The sequence below is a fragment of the Rissa tridactyla genome, chromosome 2, assembly GCF_028500815.1.
Source record: "Rissa tridactyla isolate bRisTri1 chromosome 2, bRisTri1.patW.cur.20221130, whole genome shotgun sequence".
Lineage (NCBI taxonomy): Eukaryota > Metazoa > Chordata > Aves > Charadriiformes > Laridae > Rissa > Rissa tridactyla.
Genome location: NC_071467.1, coordinates 2710160 through 2733071, shown reverse-complemented (window position 1 = coordinate 2733071; position 22912 = coordinate 2710160). Strand labels below are relative to the sequence as shown.

The window sequence follows — 22912 nt, the reverse complement described above, 5'->3', positions numbered from 1 at the left end:
CATCCCTTTCTGAATGTACTTTTCTAGGGGTAGGATGAGAAAAATAAATGCTGCTTTCTTTTATTTCTGGCACCTTTGCAGGAGTGCTGCCTTTGCCAAAGAGCTTCTTCAAGGGTTTAAAAACAGCGGGTTAACGAGAGTTGTGCTGGTTGCCTAGTAAGGCTTACCCTGTGCAGCTAAACAAATAGGTGACTTATAGTGGTACATGCTTAATTTATGGAGCAGCAGCTTCTGTGTAAACGTTTGTAAATCAAGACCCTATGTCGGCCTGCCCAAGGCTGTCACTTCTCTGTGAGCAAAATGCTTATGGAGAGATGGAGTGGCTACACTACATTCCTGTTTGGGAACTACACGTACGTTTGGCTGTTGGCCTAAAATGCCTTGCCTTTTGTATGCAAGATCTGTTGCTTAACAGAAAGGAAACTATTATGTCCCCACCATCACAACCCATCATCAGCCCTGGTCTTTCACACCTATTAATGAACCTTACAGAATAAGCTGGGGTGGAAAAGGTCTATACTGCATGTAGGGAAATGTCTGTCCTCACACCTGAGGCACAGAGTGGAAAGCTTTGAAAGATCAGGTCTCCACAGAAGGTCCATGGGGCTACTGAAAGCTAGTGCAGCTATCCTGAGTCCAATTATGGCATCCTTCCCAGCAGAGCTATCCTTACCCTTCAAAGCTGCCAGCTTATTCCAAAACAGTCATGTTAAGGGCCCATGAGGAGTTGCCTTAATGCTATCTCCATCTCTGGAGATATTCAAAACCCACCCGGATGTGTTCCTGTCCAACTTGCTCTAGGTGAACTTGCTTTGATGAGGGTGTTGGACTAGGTGATCTCCAAAGGTCCCTTCCAAGTCCTACCATTCTGTGATTCTGTAATGCTAGAATCACTGCAGAGCTCCAGGTTGTGAGCTTGGTCTGGAATTGAGGCATGATGGGTACATCAAGCTGATACTTCAAGTGGGTCGCGAACTATTTGAGCCACCTTCTCCAATTATATAGCACTTGACAGAGCACAGGAAACCCGTATTCAATATGGTCTTACATGCAAAGGGAAGTCTTTGTAGAAGTTGGTCCTGCCTCTCCTTCTGGGTAGTAGAAGATAGAAGTGAAATGCAGAAGGGCCAAAATACAAAGAAAACTAAATTGTGGAATAGTTTCTGATGGAACTTCTTGTACCTACATGTTTGGGTAAGCTCTGAACACATTTGCAAAGGAGGCATGCTGAGAAGAGAGTGGATATGGGGTCAAGTGTCAGTTAAAGAAGTTCAGCGAACTTCCTAGAACCAAAGCTTCTACCAGCTTCAAGCTGGTAGAACATTGCTAGTCAAGCACAAATTCTGCAATATAAACAGTCAGTACTTGCAGGTTTAGGGTAGCCATAACGTCAAAAATTAGTCTTTTCCACTTTCTCCCACCATCTCATCCTGAAAATAAAGACAGTGCTACACTGAGTGCTCAATGAACTTTGAAGGTAGTTTAGGCACAGCAGATTGCACCAGCAGGGAGACAAAGGCAGGTTTTAAGAATGTATGTAACTTGGGGGGGCTGCTTCTCTACAGCTGAATAGGGTTTGCTGACCTGTGGCTCTCGCGTTTGCTTCAGAAAATCATGCACACAAGAAAACGTCACCAGGACATGTTCCAAGACCTGAACAGAAAACTCCAGCACGCAGAGAAGGAAAAGGAGTCTCCAACAACGGACAGCAAGGTTAGTCAGACACTTGGAGAACTATCATCTCCCAGAGCTCTCTAGTAACAGCAGGAGCACAGGAAGAAGCAGGAAAGTTTAGGAGCCCTCATTGAATGCCTTACCTTGATTTTCTAACCATGCATGTTGGAACAAGCACACGTGCACCACACAGGACATGGAGAGTCACAGAGGTAGCACTAGCTTGTTTACAGAGTGGCCAGAAGCCCAGAAGGAGAATGTCTGTCCTCATGTCTGTTTGTGGTCAATTAAGTCTGTGTTGTCTTGTTTGTCTCTGTTCCCTGTGTCCGTGCCTGTTCTTTGCACCCCTGTTCAGGTCATCTCTAAGTGCCCCATCTATCCATTGATAGCTAGGAACTGGAAACCATAACAGTTTTGAGGACATCTAGGTGGAAAAGAGAGGACAGAAGGTGAGGGCAGCAGAAGTGTTCTACCCCAGCTGCCGTGGCAGAGTTGGGAGCCAAGGTGACAGTAATGAGCATAGCTATTTAAAGAAGCCCCATCATTGGGATTTAGCTGTGATGGTGGCAGTATTTCTTGGGGACTTCAGGCTAATTCAATGTAGCACAAGGGCATTTGTGGCAGCTGATCAGCATATACATGACCATCCTTGACAGGAGCAAAATTCCAGGGCAAAAAGAGACTTTGAGGGAGGCAGGGAGAGGGAAAGATCTTGCAGCCTTTCAGTAGGGCAGAGATTTGGTACTAGAAACAGATATCAGGTGTCTGTAGTAAGTGATGTGGATAATGCAAATATGAAAATAAGGGAGGGCAGGCTCATGGCACCTCCTCCATGTCTCAGCCCCTTAGGCCTGCTGGGCAAGAGCCTAAAGGTTGCAAGGAAGAGTATCTACTCCAGCAGAAGGGAAGAACAAGCAGCAAGGTCAGGTTGCCAGTAAGAATTGAAATTTGTTTTGTGCCTACACTCAGGAGAGGAGCAAGGTGAGCTATTTATAACACTCTCGGCCATTTACAAGCAAAGTCAGGTGTAGGACGCACAGTCACCTGCAGCATGGCCAAGGAGACACTAGAGGGTCTTATTTTGATGGGACTCCCTTAGGGGCAAGACCAGAGCTCAGAGGGTGATTGAACAAGGGGTTTAGTTTAGTTCTTTGTGGAAGCAGAGCACTGCAGAGCCTTTGGTCTGCTTTCAGATCTCACAGCAGTGCTGTGCTGAGCTCCAGAGGTGTGGTCCCAGCGAATCCTGCTTTTACTGTTTGTGTCAAGGTGTCATTATAGGCTGTCCGGTGTTGCAGAATGAGAAGCATAGTAAATCTAGCAGGCAGGTTCAGATCAAAGAAGTCCGTGTTGGCCCAGAATCCCAATGCATTTCCCTGAGTTTCATCTCTCTGCTTTTTTCGTATTATTTAGGTATGACACAGCTGTAAAATCAGAAATGCCTAAATACCATGTAAAAGCTAATCTGTGATATGTTTGCAGGAGGGTTTTATAGATTGAGGTGTTTTGAGCATTTCAGAGATGCATCTATCTAGAATTAAAGTTGCCAGTCTCAGCATCAAAGAGCTTTGAACTGCTGGAAAGAAGCTGTGAAGGTGGCCTTTGCATATTGACTGAATCTTTTTCAAGTTGTGATTTTTTTCCTTGGATGTAGCCTGAGAGAGTGAGCTTGAGAAGATCACTATTGGCAAGTCAGTAGTGGGTATTGGTTTAAAAACATCCAAAGCAGTACAAAGAAAAAAATAAATAGCCTTCTTCACCCCTTTTGCTGCCATTTGCTGCTGGACACCCCACTGTAAATCATGGCCCATCTTCAGCTTACCCTGAGAAAGCAAACTGCAGATGCCAGGAATTAAAGTAACAACAAAAGCATTTTTTTCTCTTTTATATATGTTTAGGTTATAAAACGATGGAGCATTTCTTCTGGTGGAAGTGATAAAACTAACGTTAGCGTAAGTCTGGCTTTCATTTTGCATTGAAGAGCATTGTAGACCTGTCCCAAAACCTTCCATAAGGCATGAATCCAAACACATTCCTTCACCGGTAGGAAACTCCTTGCCTTGTGGGCATGAACAAGGTCATAAGGATCCTGGAGTACCCTTGGACCCTTTCACACCTAGAATCATGTAACAGAAGGGATGTCCTTCTGCTAGACTAGAAGGGTCTAGTCCATCTGCCTGTGTTACTGTATCTTTGACTTCCATTTCAAATAAGCAACCACAAAGTCAAGCTACCAAGTCCCTCTCCAGCCATGGTAGTTTCTCAGCCTCTCCTGGCAGCATGTTCCATTTTCCTTAGTCCTTTCTAAGATACGACACTTTTCCTAATCTTTGTGCACTTCCTCTCTCCTCCTTCAACTCCAAGATCAAAAGGGTGCTGCTGAGACCTGATCTAAATGTCTGCATAGGACAGACCTCCTTTGGAAATTCCTAGTAATAGTGCTGGCCCTTTTTAGGGATTGGTTTTGGGTTTGATTTTGCTGTAAATGCTACTCCTCCCTGTACTTCAGTGCACTGGCCAAAACTGATTATCTCATCACTCTGAATAAGTAGTTTCTCACAGATGAACTACAACATTGTCAGATTTGAAGGAAGCCCCAACAGAAGAATATGAGGAAGAAACATATCTCCTGTCTCTTTAGGAAGAGGGATTAAAAATTCAATCATCGCCTATGTTTATTGTTGAGAAATTCTCCAGCTTCAGTGGTAAAACATGACTTTTAAGGGGTCTGACCTGAAGACCTGAAGGTTTGAACCAGCACATATATTGCTCCTGTCTAGATAGCCTATTGCTCCTCTCTAAATATCCTGACACATTTAAACTTTGGATAAGTATTACTGCAGTGTACACTTGAAAGACAAAGAAGACTGCTCTTTGCACACTGTCCCAGAGTAGTTACTGGTAGAAGTGGAAACATAATCTGGGACTCTTGCACATTTGAGCTGTTCAGCTTTCCTCCTTTACAAGGTGCATTCCTGAAAGGCATTGCTGATGTGAGAAAAACCCAACCCCTATCAAAGGCAGCCTTGACAAACACCTCTGGGCTTGTCTCTCATCCTGCAGACATGGAGACAGGTTAGGGGTTGAATTCTACTTTCCCCTCACCCAGAAGCCAAGGAGTCCTTCCCTGGGACCTCTCTTGTCCCTTGTGCTGGAGGGCACAGGGTAGAAGCATACATGTGATGCAAAGCACTGTGCAACACTGCTGCTGGGTGTTTCATGTCACTGTTCAAGTCAGAACTGCTACAGCAAAGGTTTGGAGACTAATCCACATCCCACTGAGGTTAAGGTGTCCCCAGTGCAATCATCAGCTGGCCTGTCATCAACTTACTAATGAGCAACGTTGCCAGGATGGTATGTCAGAAGTAGGCAATTAGGAGAACCAGAATACTTCCTGAAATGCCAACCATGTCTGAATCTTGACCATATTTAATGCATTCCCAGGAACTACTGTGGCACCAGTGTTTGCTGTAGTTATTTTGCTACAAACCAAAGCACACTGCTAATGCTAGAGTAACTTGAGCCTCAGAGTCCAATAATACATAATTTTCCTTCCTTATGCAACAAAGTTGGATTTTTCATCTCTTTTTTCAGTTTATTACATGAAATCTATGCCATGTGTCATGTATCATATATCTCTCAACTATAAAAATGTTCCCATTGGAAGCACTGTCAGATATTCCTTATTAAAATCACATTCTCCAGCAGGGTTTATGTCTAAAGCATCTAGGAGCACGCATCCACCTGCATTCAAACCTAGGCCACCTCACTGCTGCAGCAGAGTAAAGGGGTCTCACTCATTTGTGGCTTTATGAACTAGTCAGGGTTGTAGACACTATTATCTAAAACTATCTTTTCGTGCTAGGGAATTAGGATATTAGCAGTCTGATATACAAGATCTGATGACTGCAAGTTGAAAAGTCAGATTTTTAATGCATACATAGATCTCTGTATGACCTTACTGTGAGTTATGGTAATTTTTCTCTCTCTTGCAGTCTTCAGGCTCAGATGAGGTAAGGAAATGGAGATGATTTTTGAAAAATCAGCCCTTACTCAAAAGGAAGTTACAGGGTTGTAGGCAAGACTCCTTTGTTCCTGTTATGCTGCAATTTGGGACAGATTCTCTCTGTCCACCTGAAGGGATTCCGAATCTGAAAAGAGATCTCAGGAAGAGATGGGGTTACTTTGCTCATCCTCTTCCCAAATGCCTTGCAGCCAGCCTATGTGTGGAGGTTGCACGCTGTTGCCCTTCCATTTTACCCTAGACCAAACTGGAAGCTGGTGTAGACCCTGAGAATAAAACTGAAGGAGCTGTGTTTGTTGAAGCATCAGAGACGTCTGAATATTTATCCCCTAGACAGCTTATATGCAGCCAGGAAGCATGAAAGGAACCTAAGGCTTGGAGAAAACCACAGCAGGATTTGTATCTAAAAAAACTCAGCCATCCACACCACGCATACCTCTTGGTATCTGGGATCCACCAAGCCTTCATTTTTAAGGTTATAATGAGTAGTAAGTGTCTTCCACCGGGGTTGTGGCTATCTCTTCATAGCAGCTTTAAGGGACACTTTGCTGCCCAGAGAGATGCATATTGAAACGTTAGGTTGGTACTGACTCAGACAGCAGAGTTCTTCCTTCCTAATCACTCCCATCACTTTGAATTGTCCTTTAGCTACATGATTGCTACCAATAAAAAAAAATAAAAAAAAAAAAGCCATTGTTGGAAACCTTTCTGTAAGTTTGTTTCTTCTTTTAAAAGACTGCCCTTTGCCTGGCAGACTGTAGGATCCAACATGCAATTTTTTTCCCTTCTTCCTTGTAAATACACACACTTCCCAAAGTCTAAATTCCTGCAGCTGAGAGCTCTCCACATTAAAGAGGGCAGTGGCTACAAGCTACTGTACCACATGGGAGATATTTTCCTGCACAGATCTCTACTGTCAGGGTAAAGCATCTCCAACACTGCTCCTCCCTGCGAGTTAATTGCTAAAGAAATTCCAGCGCTTGGGTTGGACATCAGGAGGTGTTAACTTGCTCTGCAACAGCATGGTATGAAAGTGGAGGCTTTGCAGCCTTTAAAGGAAGCAGAGGCTTTGTTTCTTCTCTGCTTAGTGCCAGCTTTGAAAGCAATAGAAGTGACGCTCCTTCCCCCTCTGCAGGAGTCCTTTGATCCAGCTCTATTAGGGAAGTTAGAATCACATACATATTCCTCTCTCCTTGCCAGCATCTGACTTGGCATTCATTTTAAACAGCAGCTCTTGTGCTGAGGTCAGCGAAAGCCATGCTGAACGGGGCTCTGCAAGTTTCTCTGATTTGCTTACTCTTCCTTATTAGCTACTTGTTATGTTCTGCTCTGCAGCTCGAATGGCTTTTGCTTTGGCTGGAGCCCTGTCCTGTAGCTCACATACAGGATCTGGACTGAGGCCGTAACTCAGCTTTCAAATCCAGTCCCATCTCTGTCTTGGTCCTGGATGAGCACTTCCTCCAAAACCCAGTGGGAAAAGATAGAAATTTTTTTTCCATGACTTTTTCCTATTTCCTGCTAGACTGCGTTTCAGGCTTGATTACTTGCTTTCCCTTCTCAGGTCAAGATTTTTCTTGGCTTTCTTCTTCAGACACCTAGAAGATTGCCCAACCCACCATGACTTGTTTTGGCATCTAACAGAGTAGTGAGGAAAAAGGAATATTGATCAATATTGCAGCTCGTTCCTAGCTGGGGCTGTATGACTCCCTGGTATGCTCTGCTGCATGAAAGAATTAATTCCCTTGCTTGCTTCACTTTCACTAACTGGATGGTGAGCTGGGCAGCCCTGCTCCCAGGTGGGAAAATTTGACTCCTGGCCGTGGGAACCTCTTTGCATCGGCTGAGGCTGGGGGTGGAGGAGCTCAGGTGCTGCTGGTTGTGTCAAACTCAGGCTTATTCCTCACTGAGGAATTAGAAAATTGGGAGGCTGTGCTCCTCCTTCTGTTGACTTTGTGTCCCTCTGCAAGGGAAGCTCCACTTGCAGATAGGGTGTTTCCTCAGTGCCACATGTTTAATCTTCTCTGAACTTCTTAAAGGCTTTGGTAACTGGCAAATTTTAAAAGACCAATTAGGGTAACTTTTATAGGGAGAAATGCTACATAAAGTACGATAATAACTACAATAAATTCTGTTATGAAAATGACGTCAAACCTTAATTTATTCATCTATAAACCATCTGTCAGCTACTGGCTGTCCAAATACACCATCAATCAGAACTTCACCTCCTTCTGTGGATCATCCGATACCTTGTTTCCCAAGTACTAGGCATCAGTTACTCTGTATTTCTCAGAGAAACAGTGTACGACTGGTCTGCTACTGGTGTAGCACCAGTCAGTTCCTTCCATGTGCTTTGAAGCTATCCAGCTATGAACTGCTCCAAAACCATGCAGTGGCCACCAGTAGATTGAAGCTCCTGGTTGTTTAGACTGGTTGAAAAAAGGAGTTTATAAAGAACTGTGCTTTGCGTGCTCTTGGTCCCCTCCTGGAGTCCCTAGGTGTCCCTGTGAGGCATGGAGCAGCCATGAATGATTTCAGCATTTTGGAGATCGCCCAGTCCTCCATGTCCACCAAGTGGAGTGCTCTTCAGTAGACCATAAGCATTGTCCAAAAAAAAAGGATGTTATGTTAATCGGATTAACAGCTTGGGAAATAGCCTGTTCCTCATGCTGCTGGACCATGGGTTTTCTCTACAATCTTCAGGCAAGGGACATTTTATGAGTCTATGGAAAGAGCGCCTGAGGGTCGGTGAAAGAACTTGATTCAGTGCCTGTTCATCTTCAGCTGTGCATGGCCTCACCAGACTTGGGCTCACAGCAACCCCTACAGGTTCGACCATCTGAATTTAAGAATACAGAAGCAAAAGACAGATTTTTATAGCCCAGAAAATGCTGCATATTTCAAGTTTCCTAACTGATTTTCATCAATGTAGGTTTAAACAACAAATTATTTCTTCTTTAAAAGAAAAAAAGAAAAAAAGAAATTCTGAACAAAGTCAGCCACTTCCTTTTATTTTGCTTTTCTCTTAAATGAAACAAAAACAAAAACAAAAACCAAAACAACATATCATCTTAGTATCTCAGTAGCGTAAAATGAAAGAACTGCAACTACTTTTCTCAAACAAAGAAAGGAAAATTTATCATTCTGTAAAAAAAAATAGGACAGCTTTCCCTTTTTCTAATCACTTTTCATCGACATTGATCCAAAGATGGATTAGACGGCATGAGCCACATTTATCTTTCAGATTCCCTGCTATACGCTCTGAATAACTTCATTCTAGTCCTAGAATCATCAATGTCATGGGGAGAGACCATTTGGGTCATGAAATATCCTTCAAGATGACACTAGAGGCAATGAAAACAGCATGGGAGTAGCTGGTTCTAGGGGAGTTGTCCCAGAATGCTCTGTAGAAAGGACAGATTTTCTCTTCAGGTTATTCAGGGTAACTATAAAAATTGTGTATTAAGAATAAACAAACAAACAAACAAACCCCCCCAAGAAACACAACCAAATGAAAAAGAAAAAAAAAAACAAACACCACAACAACAAAAAGAAAACCAACAAAACACAACCAACCAACCAAGAAAAACCCACACAACACACAAACACAAGGAGGTGCAGCACACTTAATGATTTTTGACTGAATTGTGAAAAGAAAGCTGTCTTAGAGCAGCCAGTGGTGCTCTTAGAGCAGCAGTGTCCCATGTTGTATTTATGCAGGACACTGATGCTGCTCAGAAGCAATGGAGTTACTCCAGGATCCAGGTACTCTGAATGAAGACAGCCTGGACCCTTGAAGGCAGCACAAAGCCAACATGCAGATGAACCCATGGTAGGGAGGTGGCCTTGCTTCAGCACCATCACCTTTCCATAGCCACCGTGAGTCCAGCACAGGTGACTCATTGCTAGCCTAACTTTTGGAGGAGAGTGCTCTGTGGTTTATCTCAATGCACTCTGACTCTGTCTTTATTAGGGATTTGGAGGGTTATGTTGGCACTACATCTTAAATGTCTTTTGTCCCAAATCCTTTCCGTGTGCCTTAAAGACGTGCAGCCAAAATGAAAGCCACGGGTGAATGAAGGTGACTCACGATGCAACCAGGATGATGAAGACCTCCAGTTTGTCCTATGCAGAAGGTTTTACTCCAGCATTGGACCTGGGCACTCCCTCCCTTCCCACCCCTCTGACAGGGGAGTCTGCTCTGCCATCCTGGCACCAGGCAGGAACCAATAAACATTTCTCCCCTCCTTGACAGCCAGACGCTCATGGGCTGTGTCAGCCCAGAGTAATAGTTCTGTCTCTGTGAGTTACTGGCAGAGCAGTCTCCTCTGCTTTCAGCTTCTGTCTCAGGCCGTTCCTGGCTGTCTCCAAGGCACCAGGCCCTGGGCCAGCAACGCTGCCTTTTACAGCCGGATTACACAACCCTCTCTCCAGTTTTTTTCTTCTTTTCTGTGTATAGCTTGGTTTTCCCTCCTGTCTGCAAGGATTGCTAAGACCCCACAGTAGGGCTGGAGGAAAATGCCAGAGCTGAAGCATGAGCCCAGTGGCTGTTTCTATACGCTGTTCAAGTGGCCAAGACCCAATAAAAACCTTTTCCATATGGACGGAAAGAAAAAGGATGCTGTTCCCAGGAGCCTGCTACCAATTCCCAGGGTGCCTCTTGCCAAGAGGAGAAGATTTTCTTTTGTCTCCCAGCATCCTTGCCAGAGCTCAGCCTGGATGATTGTGTTTAACCTTCTTAGAGATCCAACCGGACACCGAGTCTTTCTGCACCCATGCTAACATCACAGCCGTGCACGTAGCTCTGTGAGCTGCTGGTATGCCATGGTGGACTCCTGAGATAGCACCTCCCCTCCTCACTAGAGAAGTCTAATTCTTTTCTAAGAAGTAGGAAACTAAAAGCAAGCCCCCCGTCTCCATTTGCTGGTCTCCTGAGGCTCCTTTTCATCTTCTAGCTATGAATAGACATCTTTGGAGCCACTAAGCCCTCCACAGTCATAGCTAGATAACACATCACTCTGATAAGCCAGATGATAGAAACAACCGTATGTGCATCAGACCTAAGGCTAGTCTGGCCCTTCCTTCTCTCCATGGCAGAGGAAAAAGCAGTTTGGAAAAATAAAAGAGCAGGGCAAGTATGTGGCAATGCATCTTCAAAAAGATCCCTGAGACTCCAGTAATTTGTGCTCAGAGGCCTCCTGATAGAGAATGGTGTCACTTTACTTCATAGTACTGAATGAATGTTGCTATTGTGACTGTTTCCACATGTATTTTATAACTTTGAAAGCTTCAGCATCAACTGAGAGCTGTGGAAAGGTGGTGTCGTGGTTTAATCCCAGCTGGCAACTAATCCCCACGCAGCCGCTCACTCTCTTTCCCTGGTTGGGATGAGGAAGAGAATCAGAAGAGTAAAAGTGAGAAAACTCATGGATTGAGATAAAGACAGTTTAATAGGTAAAGCAAAAGCTGTGAACAAAAGCAAAGCAAAATAAGAAATTCATTCACTGCTTCCCATGGGCAGGCAGGCGTTCAGCCATCTCCAGGAAAGCAGGACTCCATCATGCTTCAAGATTGCAATGGTTACTAAGGAAGACAAAGGTCATAACTCTGAACATCCTTCCCTTCCTTCTTCTCACATTTTTGTTGCTGAGCAAGGTGTCATATGGTATGGAATATCCCTTTGGTCAGTTGGGGTCAGCTGTCTCAACTGTTTCCCCTCACAATTTCTTGTGTACCCTCACCCTACTCACTGGCAGGGTGGTGTGAAAAGCAGAAAAGGCCTTGACCTTGTGTAAGCACTGCTCAGCAATAACTAAAACATTCCTATATTATCAACACTGTTTCCAGAACAAATCCAAAACACAGCCCCATATTAGCTACTATGGAAAAAAATTAACTCTATCCCAGCCAAAACCAGCATCTGCAGTTTGGCCAGGCACTGTGTGCATGACCAGCTCCTGGAGTTCACCCTGGGCTAGGCCCTGCTTGGTGTCTCGTTACTCTCTGTAGTTCTTATGTTGGAAGAGACGATCCCTACCATCAGTAGTCCATTCCTATTGTCAACAAGCCACTAAGAGTTTCATAGACCTCTTTCACATCCATCCATGACCTCTTTTCAAGGCTGAAAATCTTACTCTGTATAATCTTCCTCCTGTAGAACTTGCTCCATAAATTTGTTCCTGGCTGCAAACTGGCCACCTTTATCACTGCCTCTATATCCTTCTACCAGGAAGCCCACGGAATGCACGTAATATTCAAGATGCATGGGCAGAGTGGAGTTATGCACTGGCATAGTGATGTTTTCGTTTTCATTCTCTCTTCCTTTCTTAATTTATCCATTCTTGGACCTGTTGGAGGTCCAGAGGAGGGCCATAAAGATGATCAGAGGGCTGGAGCACCTCTCCTATTAGGACAGGGTGAGAGAGTTGGTATTGTTCAGCCTGGAGAAGAGAAGGCTCCAGGGAGACCTTATAGCCCCTTCCAGTACCTGAAGGGGGCCTACAGGAAAGCTGGGGAGCAGCTGTTTGCAAGGGCATGTAGCAATAGAATGAGGGACAATGGTTTCAAAGTAGAGCAGAGTAGGTTTAGATGAGACATTAGGAAGAAGTTCTTTACAGTCAAGGTGGTAAGACACAGGAACAGGTCACACAGAGAGTTGGTGGAGGCCTCATCCCTGGAGATATTCAAGGCCAGGCTTGATGAGGCTCTAAGCAATCTGGTCTAGTTAAAGATGTCCCTGTTTACTGCAGGGGGGTTGGACTAGATGACCTTTAAAGGTCTGTTGCAACCCAACACATTCTATTATTCTATGATTCTTAATAATTCACAATGTTTAATGTCTGGTTTTATTGCCATTGAATACTTCTTGTAACCGTTAGGCCTTGTTCCCTGGTAATAGGTCTGACCAGGGTCCATTGCTGTAGATGTGAACTCATAATTGTTTGGTTTGTTTGGGTTTTTTCCCCCAGTTTCTGTTCTCTACATGGATTTGCAGCTGCTCTCACTCAGGTAGCTCAAAAGCAGCCCATGACAAGAGCAGCTCTGAAGTTTGCTGATCACGTTCAGTGTACATGATCAGATCTGGATGCATCCTCACAGCATGAAGGAGAGGCTGAAGGTCAGGAGTGTGGTAGCCAGAGGGACTGTTAAACCAGAGATTGGTTGGGAATAGAAGAACCTGATTCTGAAAGTGGCCATAAATAATACCATCAAAGAAGGACTTTCACTTGAGGGAAAAGATGGAATTATTTATGAACTTCATGTGTATGATCATTTGTGCTCATCTCTGTTAAATAATACAGCTGTGGACATTAGTAATGGAAAACTTGTGGCATTACAACAATTGTGGGAGAAAAATTGTTTTTTATTGAAAAGAGCTGTTCTGGACAAGTTTTTTTTCTTCACCTTTTGGGAAACTCTGAGTTTCATTCCATTTTTGCTCTATATGTGCTTTTGTCTTTATGTGTGCCTTCTTTCTGTGCCTTTCATGGCAGACTAATGGCCTGCAAAAACACCACAGGTAGAAGTTTCACTTCAGGAAGTCTCAAACTTATCTCATTAAGACACATACTGAGATAAAAAGGTTTCAGTTTTTAGTTGCGGTGGCTCTTAAATAAGTTCCAAGATAGATAATGGAATAAGTCAACAATTGTATCACCTTTTCTGTCATATTAGTATTAATCACCGTTGTGTTACATCATGGAATAAAATAAGAATAAGACCAAAAGCATAAGAAAAGCTCTGTGTCATAGAGTTTAATGAAAACCTCAGCTGCAGGTTTCCATAACTGAAGCATTTCACATTCTTCTGAACAGTATTTTTCCAAAACTTTATTTTTTGAGAAACAATTCTCTTTCAAAGGACTTTTAAAAAGTTATCTTTCTCCCTTTGAATTAAAATAAAGATAATTTCAGAGTGTTTTCACTTCACATTGAGAAGACCTGGTTTGTACATTTGCCACTCTCTAGCCACCAAATGACCTCACCCAAATCCTCCCGGTTTGAAGGAGTACTTCAAACACATCTTATTTTTATATTAAGGGTGAAAGTTTGGAAAAGCAAAAGCCATGTCTTGGGTGGTGTGATTAAAGCTGTCCCTGTAGGGATAATTCTACAGCACCTTTCCTGTTGGTGTTGCAGTATGGAGCTGGGATAAACAACAGATTTACAAAAGTCTCTTAGGAAAGGACAAAATCAGAAGCTGAGGCAGGTGGATTAGCATGTTGCAGATGGGTATTTAGGTTTCCTACGGAGCTACAGCAATCTGTGCAGCATCCTGGACTACAGTCATGACACCACAGTCTATGTGTGGCTTCATCTCCCCTCCAATGTATTCACCAAATACATTTTGGTGGCAGCATCAAGCTGTGACACATCCTGGGCTGCATGTCACCTGCATGACTGTCTCCTCACCTTCTCCCCAGACTTCTTTCCATGTCATCCTCCATGCAGCTGCCTTTCCTCCCACCCTTTCTGCCAGCCGCCACTTTGCTTTTGGCAGGTGGCTCAAAAGGGCTCTGTGCTCCTGTCACATGCAAGGAAGTCTTTTCTCGCCCAGTGCTGGAGTGTTTTGTGGGGATAATTAAATGTGAAAAGCATCGCTCTTCGTGAGGGGGAGAAGCTTAGTGGAACAACTCATTTAAAATCTTTCCATAGACTCCCCTTCATATACGCACTGAAGAATACACCCATTTTACAGAGCCTCGTGTCTCCCCAGAGTCTTAACTTGGTGCGTATCAGCAGAAACATTGAAAGATATTCTCTGGATTGATACCCGTGGTGGGATGCTGGCAGGATACTGGGCTAATGGCAGTCGATAAAGCCTCGAAGGCTTGGTACGGAGTTGATGGAAATGCTTTCAGTTTCAGAGCTGATGATCCAGCCTATCAAACAGCATGGGTTCACTGGCAAAATAGTTAGCATGTTTTGCTGCAATTAAATAGCCTATAAATAGCTGTGCTACATAAGGAATGTATTCACATCGATATAAAATGCTGTTGATGTATGTTCAGAAAGACCTCATTGAAATCTGGATTTTTCTGTGGGGATTTTCTGCAGAAGGAGAAAAAGATCTTAAATTCTCAAAATCATGTTCAGTTTTTCAGTGAAAATGCAAGTGGTAAAAACCTCCACTGAAAGCTGAAATATCTAAGCGCTAGGTGATAGAGATAGCAGTGGGAAAAAAAAATAATTTGTGTTTTCTTCCTGAAAATAGACAGTTTACACATCAAATGCAATTTTCATTGAAACCCTGCTTAATTTTGGATCAGGAGTTTTACAGAAAAATTGGCTTTTGGTATAAAAGAAGGTGAAAAAATGGTGTTTGTTGCACGGATACTAACCTCTCTTTCTTTCTCTCTCTCTCTCTCCTTTCTTACACTTTCCTCCTCTTGCAGCAAGAAAAACAGCAGACACCAAACAAGAGACCCTGGGAAGGAATCAGGAAAGTCCAGTCCCCACCATCATGGGTTAAAAAGGACATCGAACCTGTGGCACAGTCTCCCCTAGAACTAAAAACTGTAGAGTGGGAGAAAACAGGGGCCACCATTCCCCTGGTGGGACAAGACATTATTGACCTTCAGACAGAGGTCTGAGTGGAAAGGGAAGAAAGGGACTTTTTTTTTTCCGGAAAACAAACAAAACAAACAAAACAAAACCACGTTTTAAAGAAATGATTAAATTAAATCGGAACCGAGCGAGAAAAGTGTTTGGTTTCTTTTGAAACCTTTGGTAAGACGGAGTAACTTTTGTATTGTTCTCAGCAGAGAGGGGGAATATTACTTTATAGAGTATAGTAGCTGTAGGTTCAGGACAACATGAGCTTTCCCAGGTAGGACTGGAGAAGAAGTGAACCTGGAAGAGAGTGAGGAGGAGGAGGCAGAAGGTGGGGAGGGACTGCAGGGGACAAGCCCTGTCGAGATGCTTTCGGGCTGCTGCTGCACACTGGGAGCCTTCCTGCTCTGCCACAGGGAGGTGTGGAAGGTCACCCAGAAGCCACCACGAATGGCCAAGAAGATCAGGGTTGCTTGGGGACCACAAGACGGGACACCTGCGGGAGCATTGCTGGGATGCAGTCTGACCGTAGAACCCCGGGGGAGACCTAGCCTTGAGGGTCTGTGGCATTCCTTGCCGATCCTCGCCCCCCACGTCTCCCTCACCAGCTCATCCAAGAAGGAAGGAGACAGGATGCACCAAGTGGTGGCCAAGAAGACATTCCCACTCCTATATGCCACATTGTGACCTGGCATTGTGGCATCCCTGCAGTGGGTCCCCACGGGGCCCAGAAGCGGAAGTGGTCGCATCATCCATGGCTTAGGTGGAGAGGTAAGGTGGGGCTTCCTCCTCTCATCCCTCCGCAGTGGAGCTCCTGCGTGCCCTAAGGAGTGGGACAGGCACAGGAGCAAAGGACCACCTCCAAAAACCTGCTCGCCCCATCTCCAGGGAGAGGGTTGAAGGTGTTAGAAAAACAGACCAACAAGAAGAATGTAGGTCGTTTCATTGACTGTTAAATAGATAAACTCAGCAGGGGCCTTGTAAAGGTCCTCTTGGCCTCATCCTTTTTTTTTTTTTCTGTTATTTTTCCTTGCTTTTGGACTCAAATTTATTCCAAGCTGCCCCTCCCTGGAAGGCAGAGAGAGAAAGAGGGAAAGACAGATCTGCCGATGTACCTGGAGATATTTGGTATACAGAGATGTTGCCTTAGGACATTGAGACAAACTGACAACATGAATAACGTCCACTTGGAAACAAACAAACAAAATAATCTATTTTTTTCCTTCTTCTTTTCTTTTCTTCAATAAAAAGAGAACTTGAAACCCGAGACCTTTCTTTTCTTTGGCTCTTGTCATTTCGAATGCCTTTCTGTATTGTAGGACTGCACAGGCATGGGGTGAGGATGCCACCTGCTGAAGGTGGAAGGCAAGTTGCTCCGTGGAAAGTTTGGGATGGTGGGAACACACGGCCCCTTCATCGCTCACTTGCAATATTTTGCTTTGTTTTATTCAGTTTGGGCTTTGGTTATTTTCCCCTCGCTGGCTCTTCTCCTGCCTCCCCGCTGCACAGAGCCAGCAGGCAGGTTGGTGGTCCTACCAGAAGGAAGAGGTGGAGCTGGTCAGGAGAGCAGGACATTCCTCATCATAAGATATTGTCTTTTTATTTCACCATGAAAAAAAAAAAAAGGTTGTTTTTTTCATTAAACATTTCTCAAGGCTATTTAAAAAAACTAAGGTATCTCCATTTCACCCCAAAAAGTGTTGTGCAATATTTTTATCATTACAAAATATACCACTGACATTACACACAAATTTCTTTTTTTGTTCCTCATTACCAGCACCGTCTGTCTGATGTTTGGAACGATTCTCTCAGCTTTGGAGATGTGTGGCGACAAACCTCTGGTTGTGAGTGGCCAGACTGTGTCAGACGGCAGTAGAGCTTGATTAGGGTCTGAGTTATTACTGTGTGTTTGGTTGGTTTTTTTTAACAAAAAGCAAAACCCAAACAACATTTTTAGGAAAAAGCTATTAACGGATACAAGATGCAAAACAATCACTGACCCCAGTTGTGTTTCCTCCACTGAGAGATGTTGCTTGACATAAAAACATCCCTGCTTCAACTTTCCTTTGGGCCACCCGGGTAACTGATCTTGAAGAACAGTGGCATTTACCTTGCCATTAACTGTATAATATGAAGGATGGAAAGAAAAACTTTAAAAAAAATCCAAATAGTTAAAAAATAGGGAAACTGATTACTTATAAAAACTGTGATATTATTGTTCAATTTTAGATTATTCTATGAAACAGGAAAGCACAAAGGCCTCCCTCAGATGCTGGGTTGTATGATATTGTAATTATTATAATTACACATTATGAATTTTAGCATACAGATATCTTTCTACTGTATTTTAATTCTTTTCTCTTTTTTTTTCCCCCCCCCTCCCCTGCCCAATTAAGCCTGCCCTCTTCTCTCCAACCTTCCCCATTCACCCATTCACTCCAGCTGACTTGCAGGACATTAACGGTGTTATGTAATTACAGAGATAAATGTTTGTTTAATAACTGTTGATATTCGACTTTCTCTGCTCAGCTCCTACGGTTAATTCTGTTTTCCCACGCCCTGCCCTGTGCCCTGCCTTCCCCACCCTCCTCTCTGTGTTCACCAATTTTTATTTTTTTTCTGTACAGTTTTCAGAGCACAAAATGAATGTGTCTTATTTCTAATAAAAGAGGTGTAAACTCTAGCGATGTCTGCTTTTTAAAAGTACCCCTGCCCGCGCCCCACATGTGGTTTGCATCGCACCTGGGTGCTGGGAAACACCTCTCCTGGATCTGCAAACTGCCACCTTGGCTCTCTACTCTGGAAGAGCCGTAACCCAGGGCCAAACTTCCCCCACAAGTACATCTTTTTCTTTAGCTTTGTAGCTTCCTGACACCCCCAAAAATACCTCGCCTCATGATGAACGTTCCAGGGCACGAGGAATTCCCTTTTCTGTGTTTTACTGCAGGTATCTCTAACCCAAGCTTTGATGCCCTCTTCCCAATATATGATGTGAGGGGGGCAATATTTAACACAGATCAAGCAGCATTATTGGTACAGGGCAGCGGTGCTGGGGTATAGTTTCATGGTTGGAAAGGACCTTTGAGATCATCGAGTCAATGGGACCAGGGGGAAGCTGATGTCTGTGTCCCTGGAAAGCCATTCTCAACCTCACCTGTATTTCTCTGCCATGTCCTGCATTACCAGGCAGGCTGCAAACAGGAGCACGGCTCATTGCACGAGGAGTTTAAGGATATCACTCATGAAAGATGACGAGAAATGAATTGAGCTAGGGATTATTCACTTCCTTGTCGCTTACCCTTGAATGGCTGAAATCCTCCAGCGAGAAAACGTGTCCTTATCTCCCTGACTTTGCTCCATCCCCTGACTGACTGTTTTTAGGTTTATAGGCAGAACTCCAGGAGGCTTAGGGGTCTGGCAAATCGGATCCAGGGTTATTTTTCTCCAGAGCTTTGATCTGAAATCATCATGGCCCAGTAGGTCCCCAGATGGAGTGAAGTCTCTTGGCCTGGCTGAAATAAATTGGATATTGAATTGGATATTCTGAAATATCTGAAATGGTTGTAGAGGTGTAGGGCTGCCTGGAAGCTCCTAACACAATCCCCCCCACCCCTGAACCATGATCCAACCTATCTTCAATCAGCAGCGCTTCTCCATCCTTCGTGCAGGGTATTTCTTGCCCTACATCACCCATAGAATGATCCTGTGGCATTAGCAGGCAGAAGGGAAATACTAACCACCAGGCACCACGTGAGCTGATGGGCTGGGAGGGCAGGAGAGCGCAAATCTCAGATCATAGCCCTTGAGATGGTTGAAGAGGTCCTGGTGTTTCTCATTGAGGGGAGCTGGAAGGAGGGAGTACATGTCCCCACTGTGTTCATGGGACTGCAAATAACAGCACTGTCAGAGGTGGTGGATGCAGAAGGTCAGTGTATGTAGAGGTGGTTTCCGTTTGCACTGTGATTATAATGTGGTGTGGCTGCAAGGGAGGATCACAAGATAGTTCAGCTGGGAAAGGGCCTCATGAGGTTCCCCCAAACTGTCCTATGACTCTGTGATCCTGCCTTGCAGCTACCCCAGGCTATAGCCCTGGGGCAAACAGAGAACACCTGTACATACACTATGATCTCGCAAGGAAGAAGAGTCATGCTGCAGCAGTGGATAAATGGTATGTTGCACAAGTAAGAAATGTTTCATGGTTGCTACACTGGGAAAACATGGCTGTGCTGGAAAATTGAGACGAATGTGAAAATTGAAGAATTTGCAAGGTATTTTTCCTGGGCTACCCATACAGGGAAAGGCCTTTATGGAGCAAGACACTGTTCCTGGAAGATTTGGGATCAGAGCAGATTACCCTCTGCAGCGACTTCGCTCTGTGGCTGAAGAGAGTGTTTGGGCTCACTGTGCTACTAACTGAGGTGTCCAAAACGAGGTAGGATGAACCTGGGCCTGAGCTGAGTATCTGCTCCTGAGCTCCTGTTGTCACAAGATGTAAACAGAAGAAAAGACGACTGATTTTTATTTTTTTTTTTTTTATTTTCCCCAACCTGCTCCTCCCAGGAAGCGATTAGTGCCTCCTGAGGCAAGTGTTTGCCTTGAAGCTATCAAGCAAATAGAAAACACCTTCAAAGTAGTTTTCAACAGCCATCTGAGTAACGTGTCCTTAGGGGATCCGTGTGGAGGACCTCTCCAGGTGCTTGCTTGCTAATGATTTTCCAAAACATGTTTTATGTATCTGAGGTTTAAAGTTCCCTTATGCTGTCAAGCCCCTTGGGTAGGCCAACTTTCTACAAAGGAAATTGGTGACAGCGTGGAACACATGCACGGTTTGTAAGCTGACGCCATGCAGGACTTCATGTTGGATGGTCAAAATCATTCCTTCCTGGTCTTAAGAACGTAAGAATCTTTTTAGGACATGACGACGAATAGTGCCAACAGAGAAACTCACTGATGATTGTATTCACATTATGTTTGAGTAATGAACATCACTCATTACACTGGCTCGTTAGCAAGTCAAGTAGCTGTTATGGCAGTAACGCTAAAAAAGAGGCCCAGGGGAATGAGGTAGTCAGGTTTCAGTCACTCTTCAGTCTCTTCGCTGATCATTGCAACAGAAGTCAGCCATGCAACTTGAACTACCTTCCTTCACCCTAACAACTCTCTGTGGAGCCCCAAGACATGGAGGTGGACATTGCTCATCTCCCATATCCCAGAGACACTGTGACTTTGGCATACTAGTGAGGAGCAACGTGGCTTCTGAAGAGAACGTGCAGCCACCACAATGGACAGAAGAGCTTTGGCATCTTGAAAGACGAAGTCCCAAAATGATCCTCCTGCATCAGCTGATCCCCACCAGCAGCTGCTTCACAGTTGTTTGTTTATTTGAAAAGCAATTTCTCTTGGCTCCTGCAGAGCTTGCAAAAGCCCATTGAACTTCTAAATCAGGAAAGAAAGGACAGATGTTGTGTTTTGGGGAGAAACAGAAGACAAGCAGGACTCAGCCTGTGGGGAGGAATCCTATGTAACGTTTGGGTTGTTTTCTTCTCTTTCTCCCCTTGCAGATTTAATTTAAGAAATAACCAAGCACAAGTGTGCTGCTCTCAGCTACTGCACCCTGACTTGTGCTAGATGACTCCATGTCTACAGAGACACTCCAGGGCTGAGTCTTCACCACCACTACTTACCATTGACTTTAAAGTCCTTTAGGTAAAAGGCTAAATTTGAAGAAAAGGGAAGTCAGTACCATGAAATTTTCTGCCATGTAAATGCTTGCAGCTCCTTTAGCAGCAGCAGCTGGGCAGGTGTTAAACACTTGTTCATTACAGGAGGTGAAAACTTAAAGGCTTAAAGCATCATGCAAAAAGCAGGATGTGACCAAGGTATCACTTCAGTTAATTAATAGAGATTTCTAAAGGAAAGCAAGTACCTGCCTGATCATCAAAATCAACATGTCCCAAGCACAATGAGTAGAGGCAGGTGTTTTTTCTGATGGGACAAGGAGTGCTTTAGCATTTTCATATGTCCATGGTCAGCGTGTATGTACAACCCTGTTCTGAGAGCCACCGCCATGTCCTAAGCAGTGCTCGTGGGGCAAAATACCATATGTGATGGCATTATTCTGACCCTAAATCTTGACACATGCACATACATATAAACACGCACACACACACACACACACGCACACACATATATACATATATTCTCACACCCCCTCCTGCACAGAAGCACTTACCTACTACTTTATGAACACTCAGGTAAACAACCGTAAATATATTTGATGTCAAACTGACTTGAAAAAGGCACTCAGACAGCAGCTAATATTTGTGTGAGAAATGTGCTCTGTGGACTCCGGAAAGAGAATATGAATTAAGCAAGATGCAAAAATTAATTACCTGCAGTAGCATTTGTCTGATCTGCACATCTGCAATGGCTTTTTGTTGGGTTTTATTTGTTTGGTTTGGTGTTGTTTTTTTTTTTGTTTTCTATTTATGACATGGAAACTGAATTTTTCAACCAAGCAGACTGGTAATAAAGAAGCCCAGCTTAAGCATAGCAAGAGCAAAGCAAAAGTACATTACTCACCTGATCCTATAGGACTGGCTCATTTTTGCCTCCTGTGGGTGACCAGCTACGAATAAACTATTTAATTCTAAACTCAGCAACTTACTGCCCTCCTGCAGAGATCAGGACAAGCATGAAAACCACAGATCTCAGGGCATGGGGGTGAAAAATGAGCTTGAGTTCCTGTTTGGGAGTAGTGCTGCAGGAGACAACCTGAATTTTGCTACGGAGCAGACACTGAGCAGAGACTCCTGAGATGGAGACTCAGTTTTCAGTTTTGTCACAGGCTTCCCTGCATCAGTTTTTCATAAATGCCTTAATCTTCCCAAGTTTTGGCTTCCCCAATTCGTTGGGTACCCAGCATGGCTACATTTCCCCATATGTCCATCAGGTTTTACAAAGTGACCTGCCTCCTGTGGCTAGCCCATAGCTGCGCTTTATGCAGTACACAGTAGGATAGAGGCACTTGGCACCCTTTTTTTTTTTTTTTTTTTATCGCTAATGGAAAATGTCAGCTTCAAAGCCACAGAATTTCAAAATTAAAACACAGCACTTTGTGGCAGCACTTTGACAAATGACCTCTCCAGAGGTGGAGCAATGACGGAAGAAAGTTTTGCAAATGTTGGGAGTGATTTGAAAACAGGAGAGAAAGAAGGAAGCAAATTCTGCAGGCAGTGAGAGAAGTGCAGGGGAGTTTCTGTTCAGGAGAAAATAATTAAATGAAACGGCAAATTGTCATCTCCTGGTCTGTGTGCGTTGGCCGTTTTTGGGGAACAGGCAATCAAAGGGTCGCTCAATGTATATCAGGAGTTTCTTGGCTTTGATCAATTGTTACCTGAAATAATTGGCAGCTTCTTCGTGTTAGCTCATGTTGGACCTATTATTAATATTGTAACTCAAGTTTTGAGGCCTTGGCAAACATAGACTTCCATCGCTCATGGGTATTTTGTATTTACATGGGAAATAAGGAGCCATGTCCTCTTCAAAGGGCTGGCAAGTAGTTTGAAATACAGAAAAGGCAGAGAAGCTTGACTTGAGCACAGAAAATTCAGCAGCAGAGGGAAGGGTTAAATGTTGACCATTTCATTCCTCCACAGATGACCTTTAG

General features: G+C 44.0%; 1 protein-coding gene across 1 annotated transcript in view; it reads left to right on the top strand.

The window, feature by feature from the left end:
- ADGRB1 (adhesion G protein-coupled receptor B1) overlaps nucleotides 1-16326 on the top strand; it is a 211657-nt gene extending 195331 nt beyond the window's left edge. The window contains exons 30-32 of the mRNA XM_054191453.1: nucleotides 1609-1713; nucleotides 3570-3623; nucleotides 15087-16326. Coding sequence (XP_054047428.1) covers nucleotides 1609-1713; nucleotides 3570-3623; nucleotides 15087-15284 — 357 coding nt within the window. The 3' untranslated portion in view covers nucleotides 15285-16326. The remainder of the gene's footprint in view (nucleotides 1-1608; nucleotides 1714-3569; nucleotides 3624-15086) is intronic.
- The last annotated feature ends 6586 nt before the right edge of the window (nucleotides 16327-22912 follow it).